The sequence below is a fragment of the Pyrus communis genome, chromosome 15 (genome assembly GCF_963583255.1).
Source record: "Pyrus communis chromosome 15, drPyrComm1.1, whole genome shotgun sequence".
Lineage (NCBI taxonomy): Eukaryota > Viridiplantae > Streptophyta > Magnoliopsida > Rosales > Rosaceae > Pyrus > Pyrus communis.
In genome coordinates this window covers 1,060,919-1,078,293 of record NC_084817.1, presented here as the reverse complement: position 1 = coordinate 1,078,293, position 17,375 = coordinate 1,060,919, and the positions used below count along the sequence as shown (strand labels likewise).

The 17,375-nt window shown below is 38.2% G+C and overlaps 2 protein-coding genes across 2 annotated transcripts; both read left to right on the top strand.

Moving 5' to 3' along the window:
* The first annotated feature begins 5,336 nt into the window (after positions 1-5,336).
* On the top strand, positions 5,337-10,861 carry LOC137717958 (protein IQ-DOMAIN 32-like). The gene is made up of 6 exons (XM_068457478.1): positions 5,337-5,652; positions 6,449-7,147; positions 7,233-7,412; positions 8,148-8,216; positions 8,320-10,324; positions 10,442-10,861. Exons 1-6 carry the CDS (start codon positions 5,563-5,565, stop codon positions 10,459-10,461), a joined length of 3,063 nt encoding a protein of 1,020 aa, XP_068313579.1. The 5' UTR covers positions 5,337-5,562; the 3' UTR covers positions 10,462-10,861.
* Positions 10,862-12,378: 1,517 nt separating this feature from the next.
* Positions 12,379-17,297, top strand: LOC137717564 (zinc finger CCCH domain-containing protein 6-like). The gene is made up of 4 exons (XM_068456970.1): positions 12,379-12,783; positions 15,421-15,630; positions 15,931-16,055; positions 16,148-17,297. The coding sequence occupies exons 1-4, from the start codon at positions 12,724-12,726 to the stop codon at positions 17,031-17,033; spliced, it is 1,281 nt and encodes a 426-aa protein (XP_068313071.1). The 5' UTR covers positions 12,379-12,723; the 3' UTR covers positions 17,034-17,297.
* Positions 17,298-17,375: the final 78 nt, after the last annotated feature.

Here is a 17,375-nt window from a genome sequence, read left to right as displayed (position 1 = left end):
CCTTTATTAGTTTGTTGGGTTGGGTTTTGTCAGCAATGTTGGAAGTCGTTTACTCGGGCGTGGATCGTGTGAATCACCACAAACACAAAAGAAAATTCAATTTCAAGTAGAAGAAATTTTGTATTGTAACCGAGACAGAATCTTATTAGGACCACCATTCAATGGGTGTCTGACATGTCGCACTTTCTCGTGCATTGGATTTCAGGTGAGCTCAAAAATCAACAGCGATAATTAATCTAACTGTAATTTTTTTTATAAAAAATAGAAAGAAAAAAAAAAAAGGAAACCAAATGCCATTTCTTCCTCAAGTCACAACTCAATATATATATATATATATATTTGTAACTAGTACTTGCCCTTTCGGCCTTGCCTAACGGTTGGAAGTGCCCAAAGGAAAGTACTATTTAGAGTGAATAGTATGGGCAAGTTAACTGCCTTTTTGCCTTTCTTTTGCCCTCCTAAAACGGATAAATTGCTCTAGTAGGAGGACTTTAGGGGGCACTGTGGGATTGTCGTACCATTAGGATGATATATTGGATACAGTATGAAGACTTATACGAAACAAGTACAAAGATTTATATGAAATGATAACACTCAAATGATCGTATCCCAACCAATCATACGACGCCAATATAAAAACATAAAATTCGTAGCGTCCCAAATAATTTAGGTACTGCCCTCCCCCCTCTCCAAATAGAGGCAGCCTGGCCAAAGAGTAAGTACGCCAAAGAAAAGAGCCCATGGCTTTTGACAGTCGGACAACTACGACCTCTGAGAGCAATACTATAATTGCAATAATGGCCTTGAAAAAAGCATTTTTATCATTCACGTCCTCGTTGGCCATGTGAAAAGTGGGCTCCACCAGCCCTTTTTATCCTAATGGAGGAGTAGGCCCAGCGCGGTGGACAGTCATAGATCGCCGGTGTACCTTAATGGTTACCATAAAATGCTGATTGCTGAAATAATTCCCCACCTAAAGATTAAGTCCAAGACCTACATTGAATCTTAATCTTAGGGGGTAAGACGTTGTTGTGCCATTAATAGTTTTAAGTGGGTTGGTGCCATTTTATGTCCGTCTCCATGGTTAAGATGGACAAAGGGGATAGAGACCGCACAACCATTAATGAAGTTACATCGTTAATAGTTATTTAACTAGTCATTTAGGTTGAAGAAAGATGAGAAAGATTAGGCAAAATTAGTTGATTCAACAGTTGCGTGCACATTTATCCTTCTCAGGGACTGATGTACATTGCGTCTAGGATGGTCCCAGGACCATCCGGAATCCAGAATATATATATATATATATATATATATATATATATATATATATATATGTGAAGGTCTTCAAAGGACCCTCTGAATGTTTGGCACATGTTTTGTGCCTACCAAGCGTTTGATGTAATGTCTGCTAGTACTAGGTATATCTCAACAAGTTGCTTTGACAACACCTCAACAAATTGTTTCGATACCACTCATTAGATTGCTTCGGCATATTTTGACATCTGTTGACATGTGTGAAATGGTTTGACTGACGACAACAAACCTGTCAAAGCCGTAAAGTTCGAATCTTAGATCCGCCACCAATCCTCCTACGTAATGAACATGATGTAGTTTTTTTTTTTTCTTCCTAGTATTATGTTTAAATGTGAGCAATCAATTCAAAACCAATTAGTCCATAATTATTCAAATTGATTAATAGAAGACTTTTTAGTTAATGCTCTCGAGTCTCAATCTTGTAAGAATTTACATCGAACAAAACCAACATATCATAAATTAATTCTACGATTATATAAATAAATTAAAATATTTGAGTAAGCATGATCAACTTAAGATATAACGTCTCGATTGCAAGGAAGTATCCGGTAACAGTGGAGGCCAAATTTCAACTGTGCGGCGGCGAGTCGTTTGTGCAGTTATGGGGCCGCGGAGCAGAGCAGAGCAGGTGCAACCCGCCACCATGAAAATCAGAGAGCGAAGACATCAGTCTCAGAGTGGTAAAGTAATTGGTGGTGGGGTCCGCACGTGACGGATTCATGGCAACCCATTTGCGTTTCGCAGCTGAAATTGTGGACCATCTCAGATTCCCATGTGATCCACGTGTCCAGCAGCCGGTCAAACACGTGGAACGTGAGGACAAAAGAGCTGCCAATAGTTTGTTGGTCACTGGCTACTGGAGACCAACAGCAATAGGCCAACATTGTTGGTTAAAGGAAACAATATTAGGTGGCGTTAGATTTTTAGTGTGTCGGGAATACAGGATAATATATCATATATTAATTGTTATTATACAATTGAAGATATACTTAGAAAAAAATTTAATTCTAATTATTAATGAAATATGATGTACCGCTTCATATTGAGTACACTAAAAAATTTATCTTACTTAGCAACCTCGTTGCTCCCCTTCGCTTTATTTACAAAAAGAAAAATACATTGAGAAAGAATACACTGACCGCATCATCCGATGAGTTAGTATTACAAAAGTACGAGACGTTTTAGGGATTTTGATATTACTCGCCTTTGTAGGAATCATAAACCGAGTACGCATATATTATTGAGTGACAAGCTTCTTGTTACAAGTTAGAAGTTGCACCATATTACAAAAGGACGAATATCTCTTTAACTATTAGTATTTTTCTTGTCACATGATACAGACGGGCTCATTACAGGTTGAAATCTGCCTCTTACTAGGACACCACCGTTTTCATTTATATTATTCCCCTTCATCATCATCTTATTGTTGAGGGAGATCCTCTCACATGAAAAGCCACTTTTGGGCCCACTCCTCCTCACAACACACCGTTGTTTTATCATTATTTTTATTTTTCAATCGTGTCCATATTCTCGTGATAATCTAGTTCTTGTCGCGGATAGGTTTGAATGGTGTAATGGTTGGTAGGGTTGAGAGCAATTTGCCTAATCAATCTTATCTATAATCCGTTTACTAATCATATCCCTACATCACATGCTTTGAGGGACAAATGTATTGGTTTATGATTAATCAAGTTGCTAACACCAAAGATAAGCCTAAAAATAGAAACAAATACCAAAACAGGGTGGATTGAAATTTCTAACTCAAATCATTTTTCTCTACCACTTTCTTCAACGAACTTATAAAATTTAGAAGATACTTTTGAATTACAATACAAAGATCAAATTCGGTGCTATTGAAAATAAAGAATGACGGTGAAACTATGTGAAAAGTTACGTGGTATAATTTAGTTCTAGGAATTTACGCAAATATTTTAACTGTAAGAAGAGGCATACGCACTCTAAAGTGTGACGTGACTTTGAACTCTTGACTAGTTTTTTCTAAACATATTTTTTATTATAAGCAATATTCATAGTCTAAATACTACTCTAGACATGAGACGCATTGAGGTGAAAAAAAGTCATATCCACTAAAGCAAACGACTACTTAAATATAAATATATTTTAATCTTATATGACATTTTCCTCGACTTTATAGCTACACGACCTATTAGAACATCTCCAAATCAGCAACGACAACAATATTTTTTCAACTGAAAAGCCAAATCTGATATGGTATGACATGCATTGGCAGCTCTAACCCTTGCTGCCAAAATTGATAGCAACTTCAAATCATTTTTTAATCGATTACTAAATCCATTTTATTAATTTTATTATTAACTTTTGTTTTAAAACATTTATAATAATAATTCAACGTAATAAAATAGTATTTTAATTTAAAATGTTGATAGATAACAAAAAGCAACACGCAAGTTGTCTAAACTTTCTTGCAATTATATGCTCTCTACTCATTAAATTTAATCACCCATCATAATCATAATTAGAAGTGGGTTGTAATAGAAAACGGCAATAATTAGTGGGGTGGGCCAAGAAAAAAACTCCAATTTGGACTTTGTACTTTGAAGTGTAATCACAATAAGCATGAGTGCGGATAAACCAATAAACCGTCATTAGCACAAAAATAAATGCTATTATCTTAACGGTAACTTGTCCAATTTCCCCCGGTAAACGCAATTTCTCGAGACTCTCGTCAGCCGTGACCAACGGCTGGTGGACTGGATAAGATATTCTCATTTTACAATTTGCCTCATAAATTTTGAGGATCGTTTCAATTTGGTGCCGTAACCTTTGAAAGTACGTGTTTTTTGTTTCGTACTTTGATAATAATTAGGAACTTAACTCGTTATTCTAAGTAAATCAAATTTGAGAGATTGCTTTTACAATGCGAAAATAGATATATATATATATATATTTTTTTTTTTTTCTCCTAGGCAAGTTGAAAACATGTTTAATAATGGCAGAAAATAGTTTTTTTTTACAAGTGAAAGTTGACGTAATAACACGTGATTTTTTAAATGACCTTTTAGCGATACATTTAGTTTGAACAAAATGGTCATCATCTATCGCCACATGGCCACTTCTATCTATGGTTAGACATAATGACGTACATGAGCTTTAATGTGAGTGGTCATGTCAGTGTTACATTGGTTCGTTGAGCATCTTAGCAACATAGATTTACTGTCCATCTTCATCAATTTATTCAATATACATGACTGACAACTTTATCTATGTCAACAATGACTGACAACTTTATCTATGTCAACAATCTATCTCGATATTCTATCAAAACACTGACAGTTAAGTGTCACACATCATTATATTTGACAGTTTTTGTAATAGAAACCACTATTGTCCTTACTTAAAACATGATTAAAGTTTAAGGAGTGACTTGACATTGTTGATTTCATGGGTCATTCCAAACAAAAAAACCTATCAAATATACTTGAACCCGCCACTAAATTTGGCAACTTTTGTAACTGATGACACCGTTGTCCGTATTTAACACTTTCTTGAAAGTTTATGGACCAACTTGACATTGTTGAACTCATGGCTTCCAAACAAAAAAGCTATCAAATTGATTGAACTGCCACTAGATTTGATAACTTTTGTAATAACATGATCGTTATCCCTATTTAACATATTCTTATAAGTTCAGAAACCAATTTTACATTGTCGAATACACGAGTTGTTCTGGCCACAAAGCTTCTTGAATACAATTACACCACCACTCGACTTGGCAACTTTTCTAAATTTGATGTCATGTTGCGCACATTTAACACATTCTTAAAAGTACAGACCAACTTGATATTATGCAAGGACTAAAGTGAAACAACCACTTAAGATTGGGGGGTTCAATTTTTAATCAACATGTTATTTTTTTTTTTAAAAAGAAAAAGAAAAATTAGACGACTGACAGCTTTCCTTTTCCTTTTCCTTTTTTCTTTTTTCTTTTTAAAAATAAAATAAAATTATACTTCATCCCGTTTCCACGGGCACGGCGTAGAAGCGCAACGGACCTGTTAACTGGCGGACTCCAGAAAATACTTTTAGCCAGATTTAAGGAGTGTGTTGAGGTCCGTGTTCTTAAGCTACTAAATTTGTCGCATTTCGCAACGGTGCAACAACGTAGGCGGTTTTGTCTCGAAGATCAAGAGAGAGAGAGTGTGTGTTGTGTGTCTGTATTTTTAGAGAGAGAAACAGCCAGCGAGCGAGCGAGAGAAGTGAAAGAAGATGAAGAAAATGGGGAAATCCACCTCTTGCTTCAAAATTATCTCCTGCGGTAAGGATTCAGCGGACAACGATGATCTCGAAGCTCCTGAGGTATTCTCTCTGCATTCCGATGTTTCTCATGACTTTCCGTCTTTGGTTTCGTTGCTGCCTATGATTCAATTGGTCTGTTTCGATTTGCATTTCGTTAATTTATATGTTTGTAGCAGCTAATCCTCTGTTTGGATTTCGAGAGATTAATGGCTTTTCTACACGAAGATCTGAAGAATCTGATGTGCATTTAACTGCTTAAATTCTGTTTGTTTCGTGTTACCAAACGGAGCATTAGGAGCTGTTATTTGATTAGGAATTGAACTGGTACTTGTAATTACGATTTTCGGATTGCGAAAAACCGTACATAATCTTTATGTTTGAGTAGTTTGTGTGTAACGTTTGCTGATTTAGAGCTCGTGCTTTTAGAACGACTGAAAGCGCTTTTGGTGAAAATATTTGTAGAACCAATATTTAGTAAAAATGTAAGCAAATCTTGGAAAAGCACTGGAAGAAGCACATAACTGGTGCTTCTTGCAGAAAGAACTTCAATTGCTCTTGGAACCCAAAAACATGTTTTGCAAAATTTTGAAAGCACATTCAAATGAGCCCTTGGTATAAGTAGGATAAATGTAATCCTAATTATCTGTCCGTTAATTGCCCGAAAATCGTGTGATTCGAAAGCATATCGGGTTCATCATAACTGGCATTTGAAATTGGTCCATTAGTTGATGTGACGAATGGCGTTGATTTTGTTGTTATGGTTCGTTCAAATTGGTTGTTGCAGTAGTTGCTTCATTGAGCACTTTGTTATCTGTGTGCATGGTGTATTGATCGATGTTGTTTCGGTTTATTTTAGAGCAAGAGTCCGAGTGACAAGCGCGGATGGAGTTTCCGAAAGAGAGCTGCGCGGCATCGAGTGTTGAGCAACACTGTCATCACAGAGACCCCCACTTCCGGGCATAAGGAGAGCCCGGAATCAGCAAGCGCTACTGATCCAGAAAAGATACCGTTAATACATTGCAGTGATGAGAAACCCCAGTTGGTAACTCCTGAGAACCCAAAAGTATCTGAGACTGAACAGAAGGTATCCCAGACTGAACCAAAAGTACATGAGACTGAACCGAACGTACCTGAAGCTGAACAGAAAGCACCGGAGACTGAACCGAACGTACCAGAAGTTGAAGGGAAAGCATCGGAGACTGAACCGAAAGTACCTGAGACTGAACAGAAGGTATCCCAAACTGAACCAAAAATACCTGAGACTGAACCCGAATCTGAACAGAAAGCACCGGAGACTGAACCGAACGTACCAGAAGCTGAAAGGAAAGCACCGGAGACTGAACTGAATGTACCAGAAGCTGAAGGGAAAGCACCGGAGACTGAACCGAAAGTACCTGAGACAGAACCGAACGTACCCGTCACTGAACCCAAAGTACCCGAGACTGAACCCAAAGTCTCTAATACTGAAAATGTCACAGAAGATGAAAGTGCAGTCAAATGCAAATCGGATGAGTACGATGTTATTGTTGTGCAGACAGCTTCTAGAGGATTGCTGGTAATTTTTCTTGTCGATATAGATGAATTCTGAAGTTTATAATTAGTAGCATTCAGAATAATATGTTTACTGTATTATTAACCAGGATCAGAAATCGTTCATGGAGCTTGAGAATGTTGTTAAGTTGCAAGCTACTGTTCGTGGGCATTTGGTCCGTAGGCAAGCCGTGGGAACTTTACGATGTGTTCAAGCTCTTGTGAAAATGCAAGCTCTTGTTCGTGCTCGCCGTGCTCGTCAGGAGATAGACCGTAACTCTAAGATCTCGGTATGCCACTCAATTGAATTAGTACAATCTGCTCTCTATAGGGTCATTATTCACATATGTTCTTGCGTTAAGTGATCTTGTTCATAACTTCATAAGTTATTTGATGGTAGTTTGTATGGTGGCTGTTAACTTATGTCAACTGTCCATGGTCAAGCCAATAGGAACTATTCAGAGTAACGGTAACACAGAATACTAACCGTAGTCGTAAAAAAATAAAAATAAATAAATGTATGTAATCTAAATATCTAGGCACTGTTTGATAGAGATAGCCTTCCTCTTAAATCACATGTTGTAATCAAGTTCTGAGTTTTCGGTAATGAATGGATTGTTCGAATTTCAATACGAAAATGTCAACTAATAACGGAAATTTGTTGCAATTCAATTTCATAAAGATCTCCAACATTGTGAGGTTAGCTAATTGCATTGAGATGCCACTGTATACTGTAGTGGTAAATAATACATTTATGGATAACTGAAATTTGTCGCGATTCAGTGTTATAAGATCTTCAACGTTGGGAGGTTAGTTTATCGCATTGAGATGCAATAGCATGTTGTATTCACCTTCTGAAATAAAGCATAAATAATTATTTGACAATTTCAATTTTTTTTGTAAGTTATTTTGTTATTGTATCAGCAATTACTGCCCCTAATTTATGTGGAAGTGTTCTTGGAGACAACTTAATAGTGTTTTTACTTGTTCCTAACAAATTTTCCGGAATATTTTTTCTGTTTCAGGAGAAGGCCAAATCGAATATAACATACACTTCAATTGACAAGCTACTTAGCAATAGTTTTGCCTGCCGGGTATACTTTGAAATCTTTCTCTTCTGTGCTTTGCAACTGCATTGTGGGCTAATTTATCTTTCATTCATATATCCTACCTAAACTCATACTTTTTGAATTTAAGTTGTTGGAATCATCACCGAAGACCAAACCTATGCATGCCAAGTGTGATTCCTCTAATCCCGGCTCTTTTTGGGAATGGATGGAGAGATGGACGTCACTTTCATCACCGTCAACGGAGGATATTGCAGAGTCGGAAAAAGCAGTGGCAGCAATAAAGAAACAGGAAAGAAGAATGGAAGAAATTTCTGAATCCCCTCAGGAACCTAAAATTCAAGATGAAGTTCTTTGTGAGATATCAGATTCAAAGTCCAACATCACGGAATCAATAGTGCCATCTGAAAGTGAAGAGAATCCGATTACTTATGACGCTGACAACTTGAACTTTCAAGCAAGCCATTCTGATATTGACGCTGACAACTTGAACTTTCAGGCAAGCCATTCTGATATTGAACAGCCTCAGTTGGAGAACAACAGTACATCTGATGTGAAAGAGATTACGGAAGAGATCAATTATCTTCCAAATCAAAGTGTGCAATCAAATGCAGAGGTGGAGCTCAAGTCCTTTTCTGGGAACCCTGTCACGGAAATAAGAAAGGAAGAAATTTCTGAGTCCCTTCGGGAATCTAACATTCAAGATGAAGTTCTTTGTGAGATACCAGACTTAAAGTCCAGCATCACGGAACCAATAGTGCCATCTGAAAGTGAAGAGAATCTGATTAGTTATGACGCTGACAACTTGAACTTTCAGGCAAGCCATTCTAACAGTGAACAGCCTCAGTTGGAGAACAACAGTACTTCTGATGTGAAAGAGATCAGGGAAGAGATAAATTATCTTCCAAATCAAAGTGTGCGATCAAATGCAGATTCTCAAGTGGAGCTCAAGTCCTTTTCTGGGAACCCTGTCACAGAAACTGAACAACCTAAACGTTCTATGAAAAGATTAGCCTCAGAAGAACTAGAAACCGAAGGAAAGAAATCTGTATTTGGATCAGGGAAAGTGAGTAATCCTGCATTTATTGCTGCACAGTCAAAATTTGAAGTGCTGAGTTCAACTCCCCATTCAGGTAGTTCGATTAGTCCATCTCATCAAGATGATGCTGCAAATGAATTACGAAGGGACACATTCTCATCTGCAGTGGATACTGAAATCAGAAAGGAGCTCAACGTAGCAGAAAACCCAGTCACCCATGGATCAAGTGTTCAAGTTGGTGGATCTGAGTGTGGCACCGAAATGGGTGGCACTGAAATCTCCATTTCTTCCACCCTTGATTCGCCTAACAGATCTGATGTTGGAGCTACGGAACATGAGCATGGAGCCAAAGTTTCAGTGGAAGGAGATATTTGCAATCCTGACAGCACCGAAAATGTGGATGTCCAAGCCAAAGATTCCCCTACAATCCCAGTCTCCAACTTATCTGATCCAGTCTTGGATCAACCAGAAAAACATGATGTTGTTAATGGTGAGATCGAAAATTCTGTGGTTGCTGTGGACTCCACACAAGCAGAGTCTCAGCCAGAGAGAACTGAGTCTGATCTGCAGAGAGAACAGGACCCTGAGGCAGGTATTCAAGCATATGCATCACCCCCAGAAGCTTCTCCAAGGAGCCATTTGGCTGTCCCAGAATCCCAAGGAACACCGTCTAGTCTGATATCCGTGAAAGCTAAAAGGAGCAAAGCTGATAAGAGTGGATCCAACCAAAAGCGCAAGTCTGCGTCAGCAGGAAAGAATTCGCCCTCTAACCCAAACCAAGATTCTGGATCAAATAAAGATCAGAAAAAGGGGAAGAGACGCAATTCATTTGGTTCAGAAAAACCCGCCGCTGATAAGATTGATCAAGAACCAAGACATAGCAGTAGTAATAGTTCCATCCCCCATTTCATGCAAGCCACAGAATCTGCAAGAGCAAAACTTCAAACAAATACCTCTCCAAGATCGAGTCCAGATATGCAAGACAGAGACATTAACATAAAGAAGAGACATTCCTTACCTGGTACAAACGGAAGGCAGGGGTCTCCACGCATCCAGCAGTCAACGGCTCAAGCACAGCCGGGTGCAAAGACAAATGGTATGCATAATCATCTACTTGATTGCATTGCCATAAGGCATAACTAAAAATTTCATATTGGGTATAATCTCTGCATTACAAACCGATTTCTTACTGCTTGAGTGCTACTTCTTTCAGAGAGGAAATGGAACAGGTGAAGAATCGAAGTAATCGAACATCTCAAAGGTAACAGTGCCGATGACCAGTCCCTAACAGGAAATGCCGAGTCTGATGATTACACGACTGGTACTGGTAGTGCTTCAGATTGTAACTAGCTTTTTTCGTTTTGGATGGCGCCTGATTAACGACGCTAGTTACAGGGGTTTCTTTTTATAAATATAAGACACCGAGTGACGTTTTCATGTAAATTTTTCTTATTCTTTTTTACAATTGGTTTTCTGCTTCTTGCTCCAAATGGTATGATCTGCTGTGTGATATGATTTGGGTATGGTACAGATGCTTTGGTTTGGTTATCCAAAGTTTGGGGCAAACTATAAGGTGAAGGGCTTTTGGAAGCTTTTTGCCAGGTTTTATTGTAATAATACTCAATGTTCTCTTGTTTCTTTGTTTTCTTTATTTCATAATGTTAATTATTACATTTTTTCGATCGTTTTCTAGACAAATGTTTGAAAACTGATCGAAGTAGTCACTTGTCATGTTCTAATTGATTTTTAGTATGCGAAATTCTTTTTGTAACCAAAAGAAAGAGAGAAAAATCCTGGGAGGCGTAGACGCCCGACTCCCGCTGCTCGACATACCCTCTACTCCACTCCCGCTGATCGACACCCCACGCTCCACTCCGTTCCTCTCCGACGGGGCTGGGAGCCTCCGCTTGTCTGTCGATCTTGTTCTTACCGTCCAGACTTCCTTGTCCTGCTCCGTAAGGATGAAGGAGAGGCCGACGACCTTGCCAGCTTTCGGATCGAAGGGCACTCGCTTGAGCAAATAAGGGCGTAACTTATTATTTTGTAAGGCTTTGTGACCATTGAACTCTCTGTGATGTCTCGTCTCCCGGTCCATAGCATTTGTGTTCCCCGTAATAAACATGACTGAAGTTGTTGGGTGCTAGTCTCCCATCTGTCCCAGCCTTCTTGGAGAATCACGTTGGACGTGCAAGTATACGCAAAGCAGCTGCCGAATAGGGTCCCCGCGGCCGCCCAGTGGCGCCGTTTTGACGCCGGTGATCCTGCATGCCAAGAAGGTGAACCCCGATTGTTCGGAAGAGGCGAAGCTTTCGTTGTGCCGTAATCGCTCCGTTGTACTCCAAAAGCGAATGCAATGCATGCGTGTGACGAAACTGTCGATAACGTATCGATATGTGTCTTGGATTTAGGGTTATATATGTCAATATGTTTTGTTGTTTATAATGGTATGAACATGTTATCGATGACATATCGACAATCTATTATGTAATAAAGATAAAACTTGTTCATAGTTGTATATTCATACCTGAATGGTGAGAAAACGATCTACAAATCAGTAACCAACACAATGAAGGCAGCAACATCATAAATCTCTCGACGTTCGTACCATTTTATTAATATATTCGCTCATATTATAACATATAAACAAAACCACATGACCGCACTCCAATCTTGTAAGTGTTGGACTTTTATCTATCTTTTGGTACATATTGTTTTGCCAAGCTTAGAATATCAGGCCAATGTTAAAAAAAAAAAAAAAAAAAAAAAAATTGTGTAGACTTGTGTATATGTCGAGATTGTTGTTTGGTGCCTACTATACATCGAAACATAGTAAAACCTTATTATTTTTATACAAAGCACAATTTTTTTTGGGCTGTTGGATGAAAATACAACGGCTACAAACAAGAAGTTCCTTTAAAATTATAATAATTATAACCGTTAGATTTTCATCCAACGGCCCACACTTGTTAGTCATGAGGATCCCATACAAAGAACGGGAGAGGATCCTGATCCTAGCCCACCCGAAAGCAAGTTAACCGAAAAAACCCCGCTTCGCATTACCAGCGCGTGATAGGCATCTTCGCAACAGGCAAAAATATCCGTCACTCCACGCGCTCATTTAAATGACAATAAAAAAGAAAAAGAAAAAAAAGGATAATAAAAAGAGGAGGAGGAAAAACGCCGAAGCCCAAAAACCAGAGGAATTTGATTTTGTAGGGTTTCATTTCGTCTGATGAACCGCAGCGATTGCGATCGCCGTTTCGCGACACACAGAGAGTCTCTCTGCAATTGGATCGCGTAAAATCTGTACAATTAGGGTTATAAAAAGAGGGATTTTTTACGCCGACGACGCAGTAGGAACTAGGGTTCGGAATCTGAGAGCAGTAGCGTTTTTAGATTTCGATTGGGACCCGAAATTGATGAGTTGAATTTGAAACCGTGACTAAAACTGGGAATTGAAGCTGGAAAAGAAGGGTTCTTGGGATTTTGTTTAACATGCGGGGATTGAAGAATTCGAAAAGGGTTTCTTGGGCTTCAGATGTTAACCTTTGTCAGGTAAAGATTGCATTTTTCAGTGACCAAATCTGATGATAATGATCGATTAAGTAGTTTCTGTTCGTTGAATGCGAAATGAACCCGAAATAATCAGCTTTCTGAACTTCTATGGATTTTGCTGGTTTGATTTGGGGTTATATATATTTGTTTGTTGTGGTGTTGTTATATATTGTTTCTGGAGTACATTGTATCATTTGAGTAGATGAATTGTTAGAAAATGTTTGATAAAGTTCTCCTCTTTTGGTAATCGTATCGTTTGTTTGAAGTGATATTCTGTCGAATTGCATTGAATGTTTGAAAAATCTGTCAGTGTCATATGACAAAGGAAGGTGGAGAAAGAGAGCCCTTTTTCCGAAATTATATGCGAACTGGTGCAAATGCTGAATAAGTTCTAGTGGTAAGAAATAATTTTGTTCAGAAATCAGAAGCCAATCAATATGGACCGGCCCTGATTTTCCTTTAAGGCTTAATGCTGGAGTTTGTATCCTTTGCAGCTCATTCAGCTTATTTGTTGAGCTCTTAAATAATTTTGCGTTCGGAAATCAGAAGCCAATCAATATGAACTTTCGTAGAGTTTCCATTAAGACTTAATTTTGGAATATGTAGCATCTGTAGCTCATACAGTCCCAGGTTTCATTATGAATTGGTTTATGCTTATTTTGAAGCTTTATGAGTGTATTAGTGAAAATCAGATTATGAAGTGATGAAACAAGGTTAGCCCTTGTAGCCTGATCTACTTTCCGTCTTTCCGTAAAGTTGTCAATTTTGAAAAGGTGAGGTTTGAAGTTTATGTCTTTAACTTGGTGCTGTGTTGATGAATTAATCGATTGGAACAATGTTAAGAACAACCATAGGATTGCTTAACGATCTTTAGGGGGAGAATGAACATTGAACACCAGGTCCATATCTAGATTATTGCAACTATCCATCATTCTTTGAGAAAAAAGTGGCTTGAAGTTTTGAAATATTAGCAACTTATGAAGAAGAAGGTGAGATTATTCTTATCTATAAAAGCCTAATTGTGAAACTTTTTCTGAAGAATTCGTAAGGTGGTGGCCCTTTCTCCAATATAATTTTAAAAGAAGAGAATGTGCAATGAGGTTTAAAAGGAATATACACGTAAAAGAATGAGAAAATCACAAACTAGTTGTTGACGTAGTTTTCATTAAATTTGGAGCGACTTTGAGAATGTTAATTGATAACTGGCCATGCAGGGAATAAAAGGTGATATAAGAAATATATGCAAGTTAGATATTTTTGAGGAACTATAAGTTTATGGTCTTTTGCAACCGACTTTTCAATAGAGAAGTGTTCTAATTTCCTGCTGAAAAAGGTTCTACAAGAACAACAGAATAGCGAGGTAATTGTAGTTTCATAATGTTAGATGAAGATTGATGCAATAATCATTATCGTAAACCTGGTTATGATGTGTACTTCATTGCTGCTGCATTCATTGAATAGCTTTATTTGGATTGGTGGATGAATTTTGTTCTAAAACCATCAGTAAAAGGGCCAAAAACTTGAGTTTCTTGTGAGTATCCCATTCCATACTTTTTGTCAAGGTTTTTTGATCGGCATGCATTAGAAATTTAGAATACAGTGACCACTTCTGCATTTATCTTTTTGAATTGATTACCTTTGGTTGTCTGCTGTAGTTGTGTTCATGAATCGTTAATAGTCTTTCTGTGATAATTTGTCATGGCAAATTATGTAAAGGTTCTTTTGTTTGAGAAAGGTTGAATCACTAGGGGACTTCTATTCAAAATTTCTTGGGTTCTACTGTTACAAGAATTTACTGTGTCATTGCATAAGCATGAAGTTAAGCAACTCAGAAGTGTTTGCATTGTTTTTTTCTTTCTAAAGTTGTTCCTTTTCTTTTTGTTTGAAGAGGAGAATAAGCCCAAGACTTGAGCCGCTTCCAACTTGGGAGGGCCAAATACTTAAGATAACTTCCACATTATCTGCTGGGGCATGCAAAGCTAAAGGTCGTTGGGGTCTTGGATGGGCACCTCCCAGAGTGTGATAAGCGATGCATCTTTTGTATTTTTTATTTTGTGGCAGTGTGGTTAGAGATCGAGAGCAACACTTGGTGCTAGTTTGGGTTTTGCGTTCTGGGTTCAACCTCATATCATAAGACTCTGTTTGATTATTGTTTGAACTTTCTCATATTAGTGTTGGTCGGAATAAGTTGGTTTTAAGAAGTGGGTTGTCTAGTTCATTGCCCTATCTTAGTTTAGCAAAGTCCTCCATGCGAAATCTGATTTTTGTTGAGTTATATACGAATTGATATGTCCAGTACAATCTTTGATAAACTTACTACAAGGGACTGGGTGGAGATGGGCATGGGAGGTTTGAATGCACTGATATGCATTCACGGTATCTCTAGTATAGTTTAATTGATTTTTCTGTGATCTTTATTTCTTTTATCTGTGCATTTTTCATTTTCACTTCAATTTTCATAATTTGCTTTAAGATTTCAATCCTGTTATAATTTAAAGGAGAACTTATGCCAAAGATTTCTGAAGTTTCCCTGTGAGCTCAGCATTCTGAAGAAGTTTGTGGAAAATGATGATCGACGATGTTGATTATTAATGTTAGTGTAAATGGTTATTGTACTGATGCTTCTCTGTTAAACAGGTAAAGCTGTTTCTCTTGGAGGAATCTCCTTCACAGATTGGGCTGAGCACTCAAGATCACCTCCAAGCCAAGGCATCTTGGCCGTCACATTCATCTGGAACAGGCTCAGATGACACTCTACCCCCTGGGTTTGAGGGACCGCATCCGGCAAATCAGCCTCAGGTTGACTTGTCTCAAATTCTTCTAATCAAATGGAGATGCCCTCCTAAGGTAAAGTAAACCTTTGGCTTGAGATTTTAATCTTGTCCAATATACCTTGTTTATATACATATATATATATATATATATAGGGAATTGTTATTAGCACTCCAAAAATCTCATTCTACACTGCAAACTTTCTATATTAGGAAAGAAAAATACACTTTGTGAGGAGTGTAGAATGAGATTTTTGGAGTGCCAATAACACTTCCCTATATATATATATATATATATATATATATATATATGAAACTGTTTCAGTATGAAATATTAGTTAACAACATTTTTTTGAATTATACTAATTTTTCACAGGTTGTGCTGAACTCCACTTGGCAAGTGGTTTCTGGGGAAGAAAGCAAAGAGGTGGAGATTCAAAATCAGAGAGAGATACGAGTACTGGAAGCAGTTTATCCACGGCCATCTGCCATTCCTTTAAAGTTCGTCACCTACTTTGCTTTCTACAATTTTGGTCTTAAAGGTTTCACACACCCATGAACTGAACAGTTTTTTTTTTTTTTTCTGTGCGCAGCCCCTCTGTTTTGGCAGATGTTGAAGACTCTAGTCATACTGGTGGGCAACCTCTTATCATACCTATTACCCCCATTGAAGACGAAGATGCCAGTGTTGAAACATCATCTGAATCCGTGGTACCGTTTAACAATTCCACAAGCTCGCAGCCCTTTCTATCCGTTCAGGGAATTTTGGTTCCGTCTCAAAACAATATTCCTAACAATGGAAACCACATTAAGGCTGCAACACTTGGAATGCCTATTGCAGCAGAACCTGATGTTGTAGCTGCTGCCCTTGGTGCAATTGTGAATAGCAACGAGCACGGAAATATGATTGACCATGAATTGCTCATTAAGATTCTCAGCAACCCGAAAATGATTGAGCAATTGGTTACAGATCCACAACCAATGACAAGGCCACCCCCAATGGGCATATCAGATCCATCTCACATGATCAGGACAGAAATCAACACACCTTCATCAAGTGGACATTTCTATCCTCAACCAAATATGGGACATATTCCTGATGCACGACCACCTCCGCCTGCAGGAATTCCAGTTCATTCTTCGCCTTCTGTTGGACCACCCCCACCAGCAAAGGACATCAACTATTATAAAAGCTTGATTCAACAACATGGAGGAGACCGGCATGACAACTTTCCACCATTTGGTAACCGACACAGCGACCATTCAGTGGTAAACCAAGAATCTAATAATAACTACAAATCAAGAGATTCAAAACCCAAGAATATGAAGCCTTGCATATTCTTCAACAGTTCAAGGGGATGCAACAAAGGAGCAAATTGCACGTTCCAGCATGATGCATCGTTCCAGCCACGAGGTAGTAGTGTGCCGGAGGTGCACAAGGCAAAGAGAATGAAAATGGATAGGGAGATCAGCAGTTAATGTAGCTACTACTACCTGCATGTACATCTTTCAATTGGGGAGCCTCCTAGTGTGGCTCAAAATTGCCTTTGAGCTAGATTTTGCCAACATTTGTTTAGTTTGTTGTTATACTCACCCTAAGAGTTTCCCCCCATGGAAGCCTACATGTCATGATCAATTGCGGCAACTTCTTTCTGCATGTACATGTGTTCAACGTAACTTCACACTTGCTGTGTCAGTTGTGGCCAAATTTTTTTGCAGAATATATAGAAATTTCTAAATCTCCGTATACATTTCGGTTTATGTTCAATCTGTTTTCTTCTTCAGAATGGTCGGAATTGAAATATTTGTGTTCCAAGTGGA